Source organism: Anomalospiza imberbis, chromosome 25 (assembly GCF_031753505.1).
Source record: "Anomalospiza imberbis isolate Cuckoo-Finch-1a 21T00152 chromosome 25, ASM3175350v1, whole genome shotgun sequence".
In the NCBI taxonomy this organism is placed as follows: Eukaryota; Metazoa; Chordata; class Aves; order Passeriformes; family Viduidae; genus Anomalospiza; species Anomalospiza imberbis.
Window position 1 is genome coordinate 3602811 of NC_089705.1, and position 17187 is coordinate 3619997.

General features: G+C 49.7%; 2 protein-coding genes across 2 annotated transcripts in view; one reads left to right on the forward strand and one right to left on the reverse strand.

The window, feature by feature from the left end:
• The window catches only part of GRIK3 (glutamate ionotropic receptor kainate type subunit 3), a 114704-nt gene extending 105002 nt beyond the window's left edge, over positions 1 to 9702 (forward strand). Inside the window, exons 14-16 of the mRNA XM_068172761.1 lie at positions 3659 to 3881; positions 4108 to 4358; positions 5724 to 9702. Coding sequence (XP_068028862.1) covers positions 3659 to 3881; positions 4108 to 4358; positions 5724 to 5918 — 669 coding nt within the window. The 3' untranslated portion in view covers positions 5919 to 9702. The remainder of the gene's footprint in view (positions 1 to 3658; positions 3882 to 4107; positions 4359 to 5723) is intronic.
• CDCA8 (cell division cycle associated 8) overlaps positions 1 to 17187 on the reverse strand; it is a 438802-nt gene that overhangs the window by 362274 nt on the left and 59341 nt on the right. The window lies entirely within an intron of this gene.

Sequence of the window (17187 nt, forward strand, 5' to 3'; positions counted from 1 at the left end):
ATGCCTCGTAGGGGCTCCTCTAAACGATTCTATTAATTGATTTGGGTGACTGGCCCTGCAGAACTGCTTATTAAAGGTGGCTTCTGAGCTGTGACTCTGAAGAATGAACTCGGAGGCGTTCTCGGCGTCACTGCTATTGCTGCGTTCGGAGGGGCTGGCACTCTGCTTTCACACACACATCTCATTTAGCACTAACACGGGGTGATTAAGATGCAGAGCACAGCAGACCAGATTCTGGTGTTATTTATCCTGAATAAATCAAGGAGAAGCTCCACTCGTGTGAGCAGGAGTGAGACTCGACCCCGCCGTGTGAGGCACGGCTGCAGCACCAGCCCTTGATAATTAGCAGTATCTCCATCATTCCCAACATCTCGGAGCTCCTGACACGGGAACTTCTCTGCCAGGAAGAAGCTAGTGTCAGATCATTTATCTTAATGCTTCAGAGCACCCAAGCAGCTCCTCCTCATCTACCTTTGGCAGCAAAGTTGTCACTGAGGGGGACCTGGGGACACTCCAGAGGATGTGGGGGCACAGAAGGGTCCCTTTACCCACAACCAACTGAGATATGCTTCTTTTAAGAAGCCCATAAAAGTAAATGGTGAATCTCTTGAGAAGAAATTAGCACCCAGCCACAGCACAACAACTACCAGATCAGACCAGTAAGTAACCCCAGTTTTTAAAGTGAAATGATGGTAAAATCAGGGGTCCAGCAAAATAAAATGTACACACAGATAAAGAACACAGAAAAAACATCAGCAAAATAAACAAATTTAAGGCATTCTTTATTACTAAATTACCACTGAGATGGTTTTGCTTATTTCTATGGTGCAGTCCTGGCTGACAACAGCCAAATTCACATCAATAAGCAATGCTTTTGCAGTGTGGCAACAGTATCTGAGAGGAGGAGGGAAGAGGAGTTTTCCTGCAACTACAAAACATGTTCTGTGGCTTAATTGGGTGTGAGCTGGAGCAGGGACACTCCTGCCCTCGCTGCTCCTGCAATTTGGGATTGATGACCAACATTGCTCTCACAGCGGCTTCTGGGTTTGTAGCAAACCATCAACCTGTGAGGGCTGTGCTGGGAATTACAGCTGGGGAATTTTCCCTTGGAAAAGTAGCTTTTTCATCAGGTTTTAGAGCCTGAGACTGCCCTGACCAGGGCTGGGTGTGAGCTGCCCTGGCTGCACCAATGGCCTGCCCTCCCTCCTGGAGGGACCCCCCAGCTCCCCTTCCCTGCTGGGTCGCAGCCCTGAGCCCGGATCTCTGTCCCAGCTCTCATTAGGCACAAGTGAGCAGTGACAGCAGCTCCATCCTCCTGGCCAGCCCTTTCCCAGGTGTGCCCCAGCTGGAAGAGTGCTCGACCCCTGGCAGGGCCGGAGCTGGGCTCAAAGCAGCACAGCCAGAACGGACAAATCTGGGCTCTTCCTGGCATCCCAAACACAATTAAGTCCTTTCAAGCTGGGCAGGAGCAGTGATTTAAGGGAAGAAGAGAAAAGTGGTTTTTCTCTTCCAGGGAGCCCTGTCTTGTGTAATTTGAGTTGCCTGAAGAGGTCCAGTGCCTCATGCAAGTCCCATTTGCTTCACTAAATGCAGCCTATTGATTTTTTGCCAGTTTATTTTGCTCTGTGCTCTAAACTGGGAGAACACTGATGTTAAAAGCTCTGTGTCAACACTCAAGGAGCATTAAATGCAGAAAGAGGAGAGAGGGAGAGCCAAGGAACCCAGAGGCCTCTGATGTGAACTATATAAATGTTAAACAAGTCCTTATCAGCCAGCTGAGCACACGATTCATTTCAATTACCCATTGTAATGTACAGATATTTAATAATCCCTTTGGAGGCTACATTTCTTGCTGCTCTTTGAGGTTTGATAGATGCCACAAATCTACCTTACAGGCACTGGTCCAGATTTTCAAGCGAGGGAGATTATCCTGCCTCTTGAATGAAGTTTGCTCCAGCACATCCACTGCTGAGCATTCATCAAGTGGATTATAACGAGCACAAGCTTTAATGGAGAAGAAATGAATCCCTGGGTATTTCAGTCAGGAGAAGGGGCTCACAGGGTTAAAGGCAGAAGAACAGCCTTTGTTTGAACAGCACTGCACTACCCAGCTTTGGGGTGATGAGCTTTTGTTTAACTTTTGCTAAACATGCTGGAATAAAGGAGGTGGATGGGCAAAGCATTTGGAATACGAAGCATTACAAGGGACTTTCAGCTACCTCACCGTTATTTATTACGGTTTTATCAGAAGAACCTATGCTGGCACATTTTGGGTGATACTGAAAAAATGATGGGGAGCTGTGGCAGCAGCAGTTGGGCTGGGCTTGGGCTCCATCTCCTGCTTTCTCATGGAAGGACAGAGACCTGTGGAGAGATAAACGACGGCTGAAATCACAGCTCTGTGGCAGCGACTCCTCGTGCAGCAGCTGCTGAGAGGCCACTCTTATTCCAGACACAGCACAGGGACTTATCTGCCCTCTGACTCATCAGCCAGCTCCAGGCTCGCTGAGGAGCACAGTGGAAGAAGAGGTTTGGCTGGCTAAGCTGCCTCTTATGAAATAAGAAGGCAAAAACAGAGCTAGGAAAAACAAGAAATGGGGCAGAAAATAAGAACGGTGCATAAAGAAGCTGGCAGCAGTGGGAACACAAGCCTCAATATCCAAGTGTTGTCCTAGGGCTGGTCTGAGGGAGAAGCACTGACCCACAGGAGCACTGGGACCAGCAAAAGGACAAGAGGACACCACTCTGCCTGTCTGGGAAATCTTCCTGAACTAAAGCCAGTTCTGACCAGCAGTCTGGTCTAGTGGAAGGTGTCCCTGCCCATGGCAAGGGGGAACAAGATGAGCTTCAAGGTCTTTCCCAACTCAAACCATTCTGGGATTCTGAGATTCTGTGACTTTCATTATGACTGACAGAGACAACTCAGAAGGTGCTCGTAGATAAATGGTACTTTTCAAATGTTACGGCAAGACGTAAAAAAAACATATTTCTTCTCACTCAACACATTTTCTAGAAGGAAAAAAAAAATATTCACATGAATAGCAAGCTAGAAAACATATTCCTTCCTTTGCAACAGAATGTCTGCTGATAGTGAAAGAATATCCATGTTTATTTTTAGCCGTAAGACAATCTTCTTGAATATCTCTGTGCTTCTGTTTACGTGGGTACTTTAAATCTGTTTGGCAGTTGCACATATCTCAGAGGAGACTCGTTTCCTTGCCATGCTTGAGGAAAGACAAAAATATCAGAGTGTGTGTAGAGAAAACCATGTCCTCCAAAACTCTCTGTTCTTTCAGCATGCAGAAACATTACAGGGTAAACAAATCCTGGTTAGGAAGTGAACACATTTAAGCAGATCTTAAAATGGTCTGGGAGTCAAGAGGGCCTGCAGGGCTTTGGGCAGGTTCATTCTGCCTCAGGACCTGAAGCACATGCACAGAAGGGTGTTTACTGCAGGCCTTGTCTCTCTTTAAGGCAACATAAATCCAAACAATGTTGGGCAGTGAAGGCATTTAAGACAAAGTGAAATTCATGGTTGCTCCATTGTGTGATCTGTTCTCAACTATTATTATTATTTACTGAAAAGATACCAGCTTTCAGCAAATGGAGAATTCATTCTTATTTTGGGGCTGGGGTTGGGGGGGTATCATTTTTCCAGAAATCCAAAATCTCCACGTTTGAAAAAATGTGGGCTTTCATGAGCAGCAAACCCACGGCACTGGTTAAGAACAACGAGGAGGGGATCCAGCGAACGCTGACGGCCGATTACGCGCTGCTGATGGAGTCCACCACCATCGAGTACATCACCCAGAGGAACTGCAACCTCACCCAGATCGGGGGGCTCATCGACACCAAAGGCTACGGCATTGGGACGCCCATGGGTAAGTGACAGTTCTGCAGGGACCCCGAGGGGGGCTGCTCACCACAAACACAACACAGGTGATTAAGATAATCCACTCCCAGCAGCGAATTTCCAAATACCAAACTTTGCACTGTCTGCTCGTTGAAGAGAGGTCTGAACTACGCTGCTTAACACAGACACCTTCCCTGCTTGGCGGGATATTTGTCCCACTTTCCCTCTGTGTATAACAGTGTCCCCACCCCCAGGGTCACCGTACAGGGACAAGATCACCATCGCCATCCTGCAGCTCCAGGAGGAGGACAAGCTCCACATCATGAAGGAGAAGTGGTGGCGGGGGAATGGCTGCCCTGAGGATGAGAACAAGGAGGCCAGTGCTCTGGGCATCCAGAACATCGGAGGGATCTTCATTGTCCTGGCAGCAGGCCTGGTGCTGTCCGTCTTTGTGGCCATGGTGGAGTTCATCTACAAGCTGCGCAAAACAGCGGAGCGCGAGCAGGTACTGACAGATTCCCTCTGATTGTCTGCCTCCCCTTAGCCCAGCCGTGGAGGGCTTTGCACACTGACCCCAGAGACAGGCAGGGAGGGGGCAGAGGGATCCAGCCTGGCACCCCTAAAACACCATCCCCAGAGGCTCACTGGTGTGTCCCTCTGACAGCCTCCACTCGGGAGAAGGTCACTTCAGCTCTGATCAGAGTCGTCTGCTGCTGCAGCAGCCACACCACAATACATTGGTAGGGTAGTTTAGAGCAAGATGACAAATAAGTCATTAAAGTATAGACAAAACTCCCTAGGAGGGGCCTTTCTCAGCTGTTACATCCTCTTGAAATCACCTTGCACGTTCCAGGTGTGACCATCCATGCCTTCTCCCCAGTCCTATTCAAAGAGGAACAAGTCAGGGCTCACCAGGACACCTCACACTGTCTTATCAACTTCTCCACACTCACAGACACAGCCCAACAGTGGCTGATCAGTGTTCAGGAAACAACAGAACTGCTTTTATGTCCTTCCTCTGCCGTGGGTGTCCCAGTGCAATAAGTGGAACGTGCACTTTTGTGCATGACCAGAAATCAAAGCGAGCTGCCCTCATGATGGACTAGACAGAGAAAGGAAAGCTGCCCAGCAGCAGGAGGGTCAGACTTGTCTGAGCCCCTGGCAGGGATCACACAGCACCAGACCTCCGGCTGCCGCCTCCAGTTCTGCCTCTGTGCAGGAGTGAGCATGTCACAGGCACAGTCCTTGCCGAGGGAGAGGGGTCAGCCGGGTGCCCACACAGCCCCACAGAGCACAGCCAATGCCTGAACAGCCCTAAACCTTGTCCTCATCCTCCACTGAGCCCTTCCAGCCCCCTGCTCCCCACGGGGGAGCAGAACACTGCATCAGTAATGGAGCTTTTTTTCCCTGATGCCTTGGAGTGGCTCCCTAGAACACAGGCTAGGCAAGATCAGGAGAATAAAAGTTGGCATTTATTGAAGGCCTTCCACAGATACACCTTGGGCAGTCAGAAGCCTCCAAGGGGCTGCACACAAGATGGACAGTGGCCATGAGTTTTTCAGACAGATATAAGTTTGGTCCATTTACATATCAGGGGTTAATCCCCCAATTACAGCTCCAGGTAATTAAGTCATTTACTCCAAGTTTGTTCCCCCTCAACTCACTTTAACTTCTGTTTTTTGGGACCCGAGCCAGTGAGGTGCCCTTCATTCTCAGGCCTAGAGAGGAATTGTTTTACCTGAATAAAACAGGAGAACAGTGGCTGACAGGCTATGGAGCTTTACAGTTACACACTAACAAATTGCAGGATTACAAATAAATTAAAAATATAAGAGCTGAAATGCTAAGGCATCATCCCCGCTGTCCCCAGCGCTCCTTCTGCAGCGCCATGGCCGACGAGATCCGGCTGTCGCTCACCTGCCAGCGCCGGGTCAAGCACAAGCCCCAGCCCCCCATGATGGTGAAGACGGACGCCGTGATCAACATGCACACCTTCAACGACCGACGGCTGCCCGGCAAGGACAACATGACCTGCAACACTGGATTGGCACCTGTGTTTCCCTAGGGAACGGCAGTGGGGGGGGGGTGGGAGGGAAGGAATTGCGGCAGACACGGCTGGATGCACCCTTAACTAGGGAAGAATGGATTAAAAAACAAGGAAAAAAAAAAAAAAAGAAAAAACCCGCCTGGTTTGTTCATTTCAAGAACAAGGCCTTTGCACCCCAGCTGCATCCATCACCGCAGAGGAGCCAGAACTTCCAAGCACGGACAGTAACGCGGGTCTTGGGGCTTTTTGCGTTTGTTTTGTTACTTTTCATTCCTTTTTTTTTAATGCTTCGATCCTCCAGGCCTCATGGAGTCCAACCACCACCCAGGAGTCTGATGTTTACACACTGCAAACATGCGGAGGTGAAGCAGAATTGAGCCAACCCCGAGCGGGTGAGGAGGAGCCCCAGGCGTGGCTCCATCAGCACGGCAATAAACAGGAACACTCGGTCAGGTGTGAGCGCCTGATCCACACCGACACACACAGCACATTTTGGATACACTGTCCAGGAAAGGGAGAGGAACCTGGGAAGCACCAGGATGGTCGAGGCTGTGCCTGCCCTAGAGCAGCTCGCGGTGGCCCTCACCTCGCGGCTGTGCTGGCCGCAGCCACCCGGAACGGGACAGCTACGTGGGAGCGTGGTGGCAGAAGGGGACACTCATTCCTCAGCAGATCCAGGGCAGCCAGCTGGGAAGGGGAAGGTGAGCCTGAAACGTACCCAAGCTCCGGGCCAGGGAGGGCACAGTGTGGCACGCACAGGACCTTCTGCACCTCCGAGTGACAGCACCCACAGTCCCCGTGCCAAGCTCCAGCCCAGGGTGACACCGTGATCTCCAGGTTGTCAGCTCTGTCTCTGCTCTTCCTGCAAAGCTCAGCCTCTCCTGCAGAGAAGCATGGGAAGCAACCACGTCCACAGGCTCCAGCAGCAGGAGGAGCAGAGCTGCTTCCAAGAGCCAAAAGTACCAATTTCCATGAAATTCAGCAGTGCTGAACTGCAGCTCCGCACTGGGAGGGGACTGTGGGCCTGGTTTAGAACCAAGTGCTCTGCATGGCATCAAGGACCTGAAAGATGAATCTCAGCCAGGGCTGACCTGGGAGAAGCAGAGCCAAGCCTGGGATCCCTCCTGCTCTGACCACAAACTGCCACCCCTCAGGCAGCCTCTCCATGGAATTTAAGCAAACATACACTAAAATGTTTTTAGGAAATCTTCCATGAATTGTCTTCTTATTTTCAGGTTGCTTAACCCAGAAGTTTGGTCCTGCAGATGAATTTAGGCAGAATTACCAAAGACCCCTCTGCTGACCTAAGGTAACACTCAAGTTATTTCCCTCAGCTCCATCCCTGCCAGGGGACCTGCAGGCAGCCAGTGGGATTCATTCACAAAATTAAACAAATGGAAACTCTTCTGCCCACCATAACCCAGAATGTCACACATGTGATGCAAAGGTGCTTAAAAGCTCTGGTTTAACCACTGGTGGTGTAGAAAACAGCAACACCCTTCCCCTGCAGGGATAAGAGGGACAGTGACCCTGCAGGGCCTCACCTGTGTGGAGGGCAGGTGGGGCAGGGATGGAGCAGCCACTGCCCAAGCCCTGCACCCAGCTCTGGGCCATGGGTGCAGTGGGTGCTGAGGCCACCACAGCCCTCCCGAGCTGCACAGCCATTCTGGAAAGTTTATCCTCGCCCAAAGGAACAAACCTGACTGTAGCTGATTTGGGATTTTTCCCCACCTGTTCCTCTCCTTGCTCAGTCAGGAAGGTTGTCTCAAGCTGAGCAGAATTAGCAGATTAGCTCAAGGGGGAAGAGCTGCTCCCCCACCCCATCATGGAACACATTTGTACCTATTTTACTTATTCCATGATGTAAAGAAACAACAGAGTGACCCCAAGCAAAACCAGGTGATTTGTCATACTTTGACTCAAGTAAAGATATGCAAAGAATTTACATTCATTTTCACCTTTTCACAAAAACCCTGAAAAAATAGGGATGAAAGTTGCCAATGCAACGGGCATCAGATTCTTAATAGTTTGCTGCACAAATACCTTGAGCAGAGGACAAACTGAAGTGTGGGGCAGCTTCCCAAAGCTAATGACATGTTTTTGGTATTCCTTTGCAAATCCTTAGGCTTGTCAGAGTAGTAGATTTTATGTTTTCCTTGTGGATTTCTTAGCTCTAAAAAAAAAGGCAGAGATGCAAACAAAGCCTGAAACTGCCTTTAAATGTCCAGAGAGTAAAATGCCACAGAAATCAGCATTCGTTTTGCTTCTTGGCAGATTTTTTAAAAAATAAATAAATATTGCTAATACCACAAACCCTATTTATTTATTGACACCAGCCTGATTTGATTTTACTCACAAATATGACAGGTGAGCATCTGGAATTACTGGTGTACTGCCAGCCAGATCAAACCCTGCAGATGTACCTTTTCCTTCCATCCCTACACCCCTAAACCAGCCACGAACTGCAGCCAAATTCCTGCATCTACATGATGGCTTTGTGTTGAAGTTTTGATCACTGGAAGGCTTGACATCCAACAAGGGAATGTTCTGCAGCACCCAAAAAACGCAGAGGAGCTGCTGGGACCCCAGCCTGGTGCAGACCCTTCCCCCTGGCCCCCGCTCACTGTGACCTGAGGGGACGTGCACGATCTCAGCCCCAGCCTTCCTGCGGGACCGGGGGCAGCTCACCCAGGAGAGCTCCCGGAGCCTCTCCCGTGTGCTCCTGGTGCTGGAGCCCAAAGCCATGTGTGTTCATGCCGGAGGAGGAGCAGCCAGCCCAGTGCCTCACAGCCACGTCTTGGGAGGCTTGGGAAGGGACAGACCCGATGACAAAGCCTCAAAGCCTTCTGTGAGCGCGTCCGTGACCTGGCTGGGACTAGCGACAACTCACGTCTGAAATCATCTGACTTCCAACGCTGTTCCTTTCTTCACTTGGGCAGAGGGACTGGAAAACTGAGGAGGAAATACAGAAAAAGCAGGTTTGGGTTATTAAACTGTATCTAAAACTGTTGTCACCTCGGTTCACCCTCCCCTTGTCACTTGCTTTTTCCCTCCAACTCTTCCGTGAGACAGAGCAGGGACAGCCAGCAGCTTCCCTGGGGCGGATTTTCTGTCTGGAGTCAACCAACAGCACGTGTCAGGTGTGATGTCGAGGGGACAGACCCACAGAGAGATGGAATATGCAAAGGGGAACCAGCTCCAGCTCTGGGCACCCACTGCTCCACCTCGGTGCTGGCAGCAGGACTCGGCTGGGTGCCAGCACAGATCTCCGGGAAGGTCACAGCAAAGGGACACCGTGGGTGCTGGTGGCTTCACCCAGTGTTCACCCCAGCACCCAGTGACCATGGGGTACGACAGTCCCCAGAGTGCTCGGGGCTGGCAGGGCACGGGTTATTCCCAGGTATTGGCATCGTGAGCCCTCTGCTCTGTACCTTACTTTGACATGTTTCTCAAAAAAAGAAGAAAAAATAAAAAGTAAAAAAAAAAAAAAAAAACCAGAAAAGAGTGGGAAAAAGGAAAAAATAGTCTCCGTGACATTCAGGGGATTTTCCTTTGTGGACATGCAGAATTTCTATGAATATAGTTTTTTGTAAACATTTTGTAACAATTTTGGTTTCATAGTAACTGTGTTACTTGCTGATCATTCTAGGCTGATGTAAATACAATTTCCAAAAAATAAAAAAAAAAAATAAAAAATTCTGATTATTTTCCTTTTTAAGACACTGTGATATATCAAAGTGCACAGTTTGCTGTATGAAGTAATATGGTTTTAAATTTTAAATAAATAATTTCTAGAAAATAATGAAGTTTATGCCTGTTTATACCCAACATTGTCGGGGTCGGGTTGACAAGACCCCAACAGTGTGAAAGTCCCTTTTCCTTAGCCCGGCAGCCAAAGAAGATGTCTGGAAGGCGTGAAGCTGAGTTTTCAAGGTTGTTTATTTCTTCTTATCTAAAATATTTTCTTTCTGACCTGCCGAGGTCCAGCTAGTACAGAAGCCGTGGCAGTTTGCCTCGAGCCCCAGGCGTCTCGCCCATTATATACCCAAAATTACGTGTACCATGTTCACAGTTGCCGTACCAATACCTAACATCTATGTTGGACAGTGTGTCCCTATCCCAGACCAACAGAAAAGTGTCACCGTCACACCGAGACATGGAGGACAAGAAGAAGGAAGAAAAGGCTAGGGCATGCCCAGATTCCTCCATATTATATCCCTGAATTACATTCTAAAAACCCAAAATTCTACTTTTCCACCCTGTGTCAATTCCCTTATTACACTACTCTAGCCCTTTTGGCTTGTAATTCCTCAAATAAGGTTGGCAGCCTCTCCCATGGGCTAAAATCGAAGTCACACGTATTTTTGAGTTGCTGCCAAGGTCCCTGAGCCCCCTGCCAGGGTCTCGAGGCATCCAGAGCAGCCAAAGGGATGTTCTGGACTCCGACATAACACCTCCCTTCCTTCTTGCTCAGATTCTGTCCCAAACTCCCACTGTTTAACAGCATCCCAGCTTTATCAGCCATAAAGCCAGTGATGATAAAACCAGTTCCCAGCTGAACCCAAACACCTGGGAAATGCTGCTGGTGCTCCCCACCAAGGGGGTTGTGGCACGTTTGGGGCGGTGGTGATGGTCTCAGGAGAGGAAGGGAAGGTCCCAATTTTGACAAGAGGGAGGGAAGAGATAATGAGGCTCAGACAGGGCAGTTCTCCCTGCCCTCACAGCTTGATATCAGACAGGTAATTAAGCCTGGATATTCCATGAAGAGCCATCCACAGGAGCTCTCTCCCTTTGTGGTTTGCCTGGAAGCTGCCTCAGCTTTTCATCACAGAGAAGTGTCGGAGCCCGAGAGCCACGACAGGGCTGTGAGGTTCATAAAGGTTCTGTTTGCCTCTTCCCTTCCATGTAAGTAAAAAATCTTATTAGCCTGATAAAAGCTGAGAGCACCCTAAAGGCCAGCATTTATTAGCCTAAATCTTTATGGTTCTGCTTTGTTACGGAGGCAGGGAGGAAACCTCTGTGGTTTCTGGGATGGGAGCAGCCAGAGCAGTTGGAGCTGTGCACTTCCTGCAGAGATAAAACAAACCCCAAAAGGGGAGGCACAGACCTGGGGGTGGCTCTGGGCTTCAGTGGCACAGCCCACCCTGCATACTGAGAAATAAAGACAATTCCTTCCCGTTTTAAGTATTTTTAAGAGTCACCCTCAAAAATCTTTCACATCTCTATTCGCCTGACCCCCAAAAAAGCAAAGCTTTGACGCTGGTGCTGAGGGGGATCAGCAGAGCCAAGCCCAGCCTCACTTTAATGCTCTGAACCCTGATCAATATGCAAAGAACATAGCAAAAAAAAAAAGAGGAAGGAAAAAAGGTAAAAGCAACGGATGCCTTTGCAAAGCTGCTTCTGTATTGCTTAGCATGAAATACCTTGTCAGGGAACAAAATCCCTTCCCACATGCCGAGGGAAGGGGCGCTCCCAGCTGCGAGGACAGCAGGGGCAGGACGGGGCAGCGCCAGCTGACCCCGCATGACAAACCTCCGGCTGCACCAGGAATACCAGGAATTGTCAACATAAATCGTTATCAGCATTAACGCGAGGCAGCAATTAACCTTGTCAGTCAGCAGCTCACCCTTTACCGACTGTGACCCACCGCCTGGAAGCTGCCAATCACCACCGAATGAATAATGAATGAGACAACAGATTTCACTCATAAAACAGCAGTTCCCTTCCCTTTAAGCACCAATTAATCCCTCTGGGCAAAATATGGAGAAAATCAGGAAATGGTGAGAGGTGTCTGCCCACCCTACCACCTCCTGGTCCCAGCCATGCACCTTCAGACGTTTTAGATTTTCAGCTCAGCAGAGAATAATTTTTAACCTGGATTTCTTCCAGCAAAATCCCATTTCAAAGCAGTAATTGTACATCTGCGAGCAGGTGTTTTGCTGACCCTGGATGTCAATGCTCTGATACATCCCTGTGCCCTCTCACAGGCAGCTGACATGGGCCACCACAACCCCTCTGTGCACTCTTGCTCTCTATGAGCACTAAGTCCTTCCTTCTCCCCAAATCAAACCAGACAAAATCTCTGCCACTTGGGGAGGACTCAGGCAAGGTTGGACCTGAATGTTTTCACAGGTAAAGTACACTTTATTTCCTTAATGGAAATTTGGGGATGGAACAGAGGGAATGATGGCAGCCGGAAATCCATTGTGTCCTCTAGTGCCCGCCAGAGTGGGTTGGGCAGGACAGTCCCTGCACGGTATAAAAACTGTGTTTGCATCACTATTACAAGGCCCAAACAACCATGGAAATGGGGAGCAGCACCTCCATATAATAACCTTCCATTCAATAACACTCTTGTCTGTCCAGCATCGGGATCTTCCTGTGATTTTCACAAGTGGCATTATCTCATCCCAACCCAGCTTACTGAGCATGACAGGTTGATCCCAGCTCATGCCACCTCCATCTCTGGCTCCACAGATGAGAAATTGGAGTGACTTGCAGCACAACCAGGAGCTGTGGAGCCTCCTCCAGAGACCTCTCCTTTATTCCCCCTTCCAGAATGGGAACAGGGTTGGCTGCGCCCTGCAGAACCAGGGGGTGATGCCATTGAGAAGTGGAGCCCAGCAGAAAGGTGAATAGCACAAAAAGAAACCTGCCCTGAGCCTCCAGACACACAGCCTGGATCCAAACTGGATCGTGATATCTGGAGGAATTTGGTGACATTTCCTGTCAAGAATTTCTCTGCAACTTCAGCATCTGATATTTTCCACCAGAAACTGAACCATGGGGCTGGAGTTGTGCACTGATCTTATGGTTTTAGCTAAAAAAAAACCAGAGCCTCTGGTTTAGACAAAGCAGAAAACACCAAAAGACTGAAAGACTTTGTCCTGCACAGAGGGGCAAGGAAAGGGAGGCGAGCAGGAGCCTGGTCCATCAGGAGAAAGGTCCCATCAGCTCAGGAGTGTCCTGGGAACATCCCGGGGATGCAGCTGCACTGGGTTACAGGGACAGGCTCCCTGTGGGCTCTGCACGCCCCAGGAGCTGCTCCTCTGCCAGAGCTGGACAGCACCAGCAGCTCCACACACGTGGCCCTGGCTTTCCTTGGGAACCCCAGACATCAAGAGCATTAAAAACACTAAAAGTGTGTCATCCTGCCCCAAACCAAGAACTGCCTTCCCGTCACAGCCCCAAGAGCTGCTCGTGGGGAGATGGGGCAGGGGAGAGCCGCAGGGATGGGTCAGGAGCAGAGCAGGAGCAGCTCAGCCGGAGGTGTCGGTGTTCAGGGACATTGCAGAGCTGAGAGCTCTGAGCAATCTGCAGGGGCAGACAAGGTGCTGACACCTTTTATTTTAAGTAGTATCGATGGTGCTATTTAGCACACTCTGAGCACGCTGAAAGCATCAGCTTAGTAAACACGAACTCTTTTGGCAGCGCTGAGGTGACATATGGGCTCTGGATATAATGTGCCTTGAAATGGTTGTCGTAAATTAGCAAAGTGATGGTGACACAGGTAACACCTCGGAGCCTGCACGGGCTGAGGGGAGGAGCAGGTCTGTAAAGATTTCTTTTCATGGGCTTGAAAGGGAGGCAGGAGGAACCAGAGCACAATCCTTGGCAGAAAGGAAAAGGGCACCATTAGAGGAGGGAAGGGGGCATGTAGCAGAGCACAGGGTTGGAGAATCACTGCAGAAAACACAAAAACGTGCTGCAGAAAGATTTCAGGCACAGACTATTCCAGTCTCTCAGGCTTTTTACCCTTCAGCACTAGTTGTCTTATTTTCATCCTCCCCTGCTGCCCAGAATCTCTCTCCCTGTTCTCCATGCATGCTGTGTGCTCACATAATGGCTTTTTTTCCATTAATGTGTTTATCTTGCTCCCTGTGCTTTGTTGGATGCACCATTTGCTGCTTCTTTATCGCAAAGTGTCTGCAGCACCTCAGGAGCCAGTTTTGCTGGGGGAAGTTGAGGCTGGTACTGACACTGTGTCACTGAAGGGCCGTGAGCCATGGAAATTGGCACCATTTTTACAGTTCCCATAGGACAGCACAAGGAAATGTAGTTCCCAGCACCCCAGGACCTACAGCTCAAACCACAGAACCTCGGGGAGGGTGACCTGCCTGGCAGCACTCACCTGTCCCCTCTCAGGAGTTGAAACAGGCAAGCCCTGAGCCAGGAAAAAGCCAAATGCTTTCATTTGAACATAGGGGAAAAGTTTTCACTTGGAGATGTTGTGGAAAGGGAATGAGATTTATTCCAAGTATTTCAGGAATACTGCTCTCCCTTTCTATGGTCTTGCTGAAACAAATCAGAGAGACATAATTGAAGTGTTTAAGAAGCATCTGTCATTAATAAAACAAAGTTGCTTTGCAATTTTACTATTTCACTGCAGTTTCATTATCTCATGCAAATGAGCTGCTCTTCCCCTCTGTGGCGGGGCTGGAGGGAGAGGAGCCCCAGTGAGAGAATTTATTACCAGTTCTCACTCTTGAGATTATCAATTGCAAATGAAGGAGCATAAATACATCTTCTTTAGCTGCTTATGCCACATGAAGGAATGTGCTCCAAGCTAATGGCTTTGCCACTCTTGTCTCCTCAGACAGGAACAGAGCACAGGGACACAGACGATTCCTTTGGCTCACAGCAGCATTAGAGGGGCTGGAGGAGCCAGGGGCTGCTCATCAGGTTGTTCCTGCAACACTAATCCCAATCCATCCTGCAGATCGTGCAGCTACCATAGGTAATACAAGTGGGATAGTTTGTCTTTTAGCAGGAATTCTGGTTCCCTGATGATCAGCAACACAACCACCCCTCCAGCCCTGCTCGCACTTCAGGCTGTGTCTGTCCATATGCACATGTCTAATTTCCAGTTTCCCTTGCTGAACCAGTGCTTCCATGGCACAGAACTCTACCCCTAAACCTCCCTGAAGCTGTCCCTGGATGGGGAGAGACCCCCAAGCCATGGAGCGAGCCTGTGGGGAGCTCCTGGAGCAGAAAGAGGCCCTGCTCCCCTCCTGGCTGGACATCCAGTGGCAGGGTCCCTGTGTGTGTGGGGCTGGCAGAGTCCAGCAGCTCTGGCTGCTGGACCCCTCGGACCCCCGAGCCCCTGGGATCATCACCCAGCCTGCTGCTGGGCTGAGCAGCCCTGGGGAAGCTGGAACAAAGAGATGTGGCTGCTTCAGGCTTTGCCCCACACAAGAGCAGCATCACCCACTGTATGGATCCTTCACCAGTCTCAGCACGGCTTAGCCACCACCCACACTCACCTCTACAAACCACTACTTGTCATTCCCCAGCCTCCCCCGGGAGAACCAGGTGGGGACCAGCCTCTGAGGTGCTTCACAAGCCATTACAGGTGCTCCTGTTGCTGTCACCACAGCTCTGGCAGGGCCTGACTCCAGCAATCCCCACGGAACAGCAGCAAAGGGACAATTACTGAGTGGCCTGGCACAGACGCGCCGCAGAACGCTGTCACCAGTGCCACCAGTGCGGGTTTGGCCAGGCTGCCACTGCCCAGGACCCACAGGCACTAAGGGGGTGCCAGGCTGTCCTTGTCCCCAGCATGGCTGTGGGGACCCCCCATGTGCACAAGTCTCCACCAGTGCTGCAGCTGCATTTCCTTCCGAGCATTTCTTTCCTTCAGAGAGAAATGTGGCTGATGCCGTGCAATGCAAGGCTGGCAGCCTGCACTCAGCCATTAATCAAGAGTGGGTAATTGATGCTGTCAAGGGCCAGTTTATTCCAATCCACGCAGCTCTCAGCACATCGGCATTCACCGCAGGCCGCTCCCCTGCCAGAGGGGGAGAAAACGTTGTTATCTAGACAAACCCCTAATTCCAACAAATTCGATTACCCAGGCAAATGGAAATAACACAAACAAAACCGTCTGAGGTTCTGAGGGCTGAATCACTAGTTTGTGGGCTCAGTTATTTATTTCCAACAGGATTTACAGCACATGGTAGTCTGGGTTAGGGGCAGTTTGGACAGAGCTGACTTTGGCACCTGCTCACCCAAACACAAGCCCTAATTATCCTAAAGCCTGTGCTCCAAATGCTCCTCAGAGGACCTGTCCCTTCCAGACTGGCTGCATGAGGCTTTTCCTCTCTCATCTCCTCCAGCTCAGCTGCAAAGAGAGCGCTGTTCTGTGGGTCCAAGTGCACCAGCTGGGACCTAAAGAACTATTAAAATTATCATGAATGTTAAATACGAGATTTGGAAAACTTTTGGGTTTATTCTCACTCCTTTGAGGCTTTTTTTCCCAGGAGATGCTGTTCACTAGAAAGGCCCTGTAAACAAATGCAATCCTGAATGTTTTCCATCACAGCATGATTGAGGTGGATGCTGCAGAACAGCCTCAGAAAATAAAGCTGGAATTTTTATTCCCCTGATGAGACAGTCTGGACCAGCTCACCGATGGACACAGGCCAGGTGAACTTCTCTAGACAAGGACAAGAACTGAAATTTCAATTTTCACACCCAAGCAAGCAGTCAGGGCACTCCTATGAATTGAGCTCCCGAGCAAGGATGATGGATGAAGTAAACAACGGAGCTGTGTGGAAAGGGCAATGTTCTTGCTTGGGGAGGAATCACTTTCATTACAAACCCTCCAAAGAAAATTTAAAAACAATCTCAAATTGTTTAGATTTTCTCCAAATATAGTAGTGAGAGAAGTGCCACATTCCCTGGCAGGGCTGTGGGGACCCACAGCTCAGTCTCTCAATGCAATCTACCACCCTAAAAAGACACAGATCCCACAGGAAACCGTGGAACAGCATTCCTGCCAGCCAGCCAGGGCTCAGCACACTGCCTCTGCCCTCTGCCTTTCCCTGCACTCACCAGTTCCATCTCCCCAGGCTCCCTGTGTGAGCTCCTGCAATCCCAGCCATCGATCCCAGCCCTCCCAGCCTTTAAGCAGGATCATCTGGAAATGCCCAGTTTGTGTTCCACACTGGGATATGCACAAAGTCCCTCCTGGGCCAGTGGCAGTTCTCTAATAAGCCCATCAATAAACCAGAGCAGCTGCTCTGAAAGAATTCAGCTGTTCCAAGATGGAAAAGTTCATTAAGTTTATTGCATGAAATGCTGGACAGGGTTTAGACAGAGGATCACTGCCAGATTATATAAACTCCCAAAGACATGCCAAATGAAGGAAGTGGAGGCAGAACAGGGAGTTTCAAACCATCATTACCCCCAGAGGAAAGGGAGCATCCATTTACCTCCAGTTGCTACCAAGAAGCAGCAAGTTTGATGAGATTTGTGGAGCCAGTGCTGCTATTCTTTGGCTGGGGTA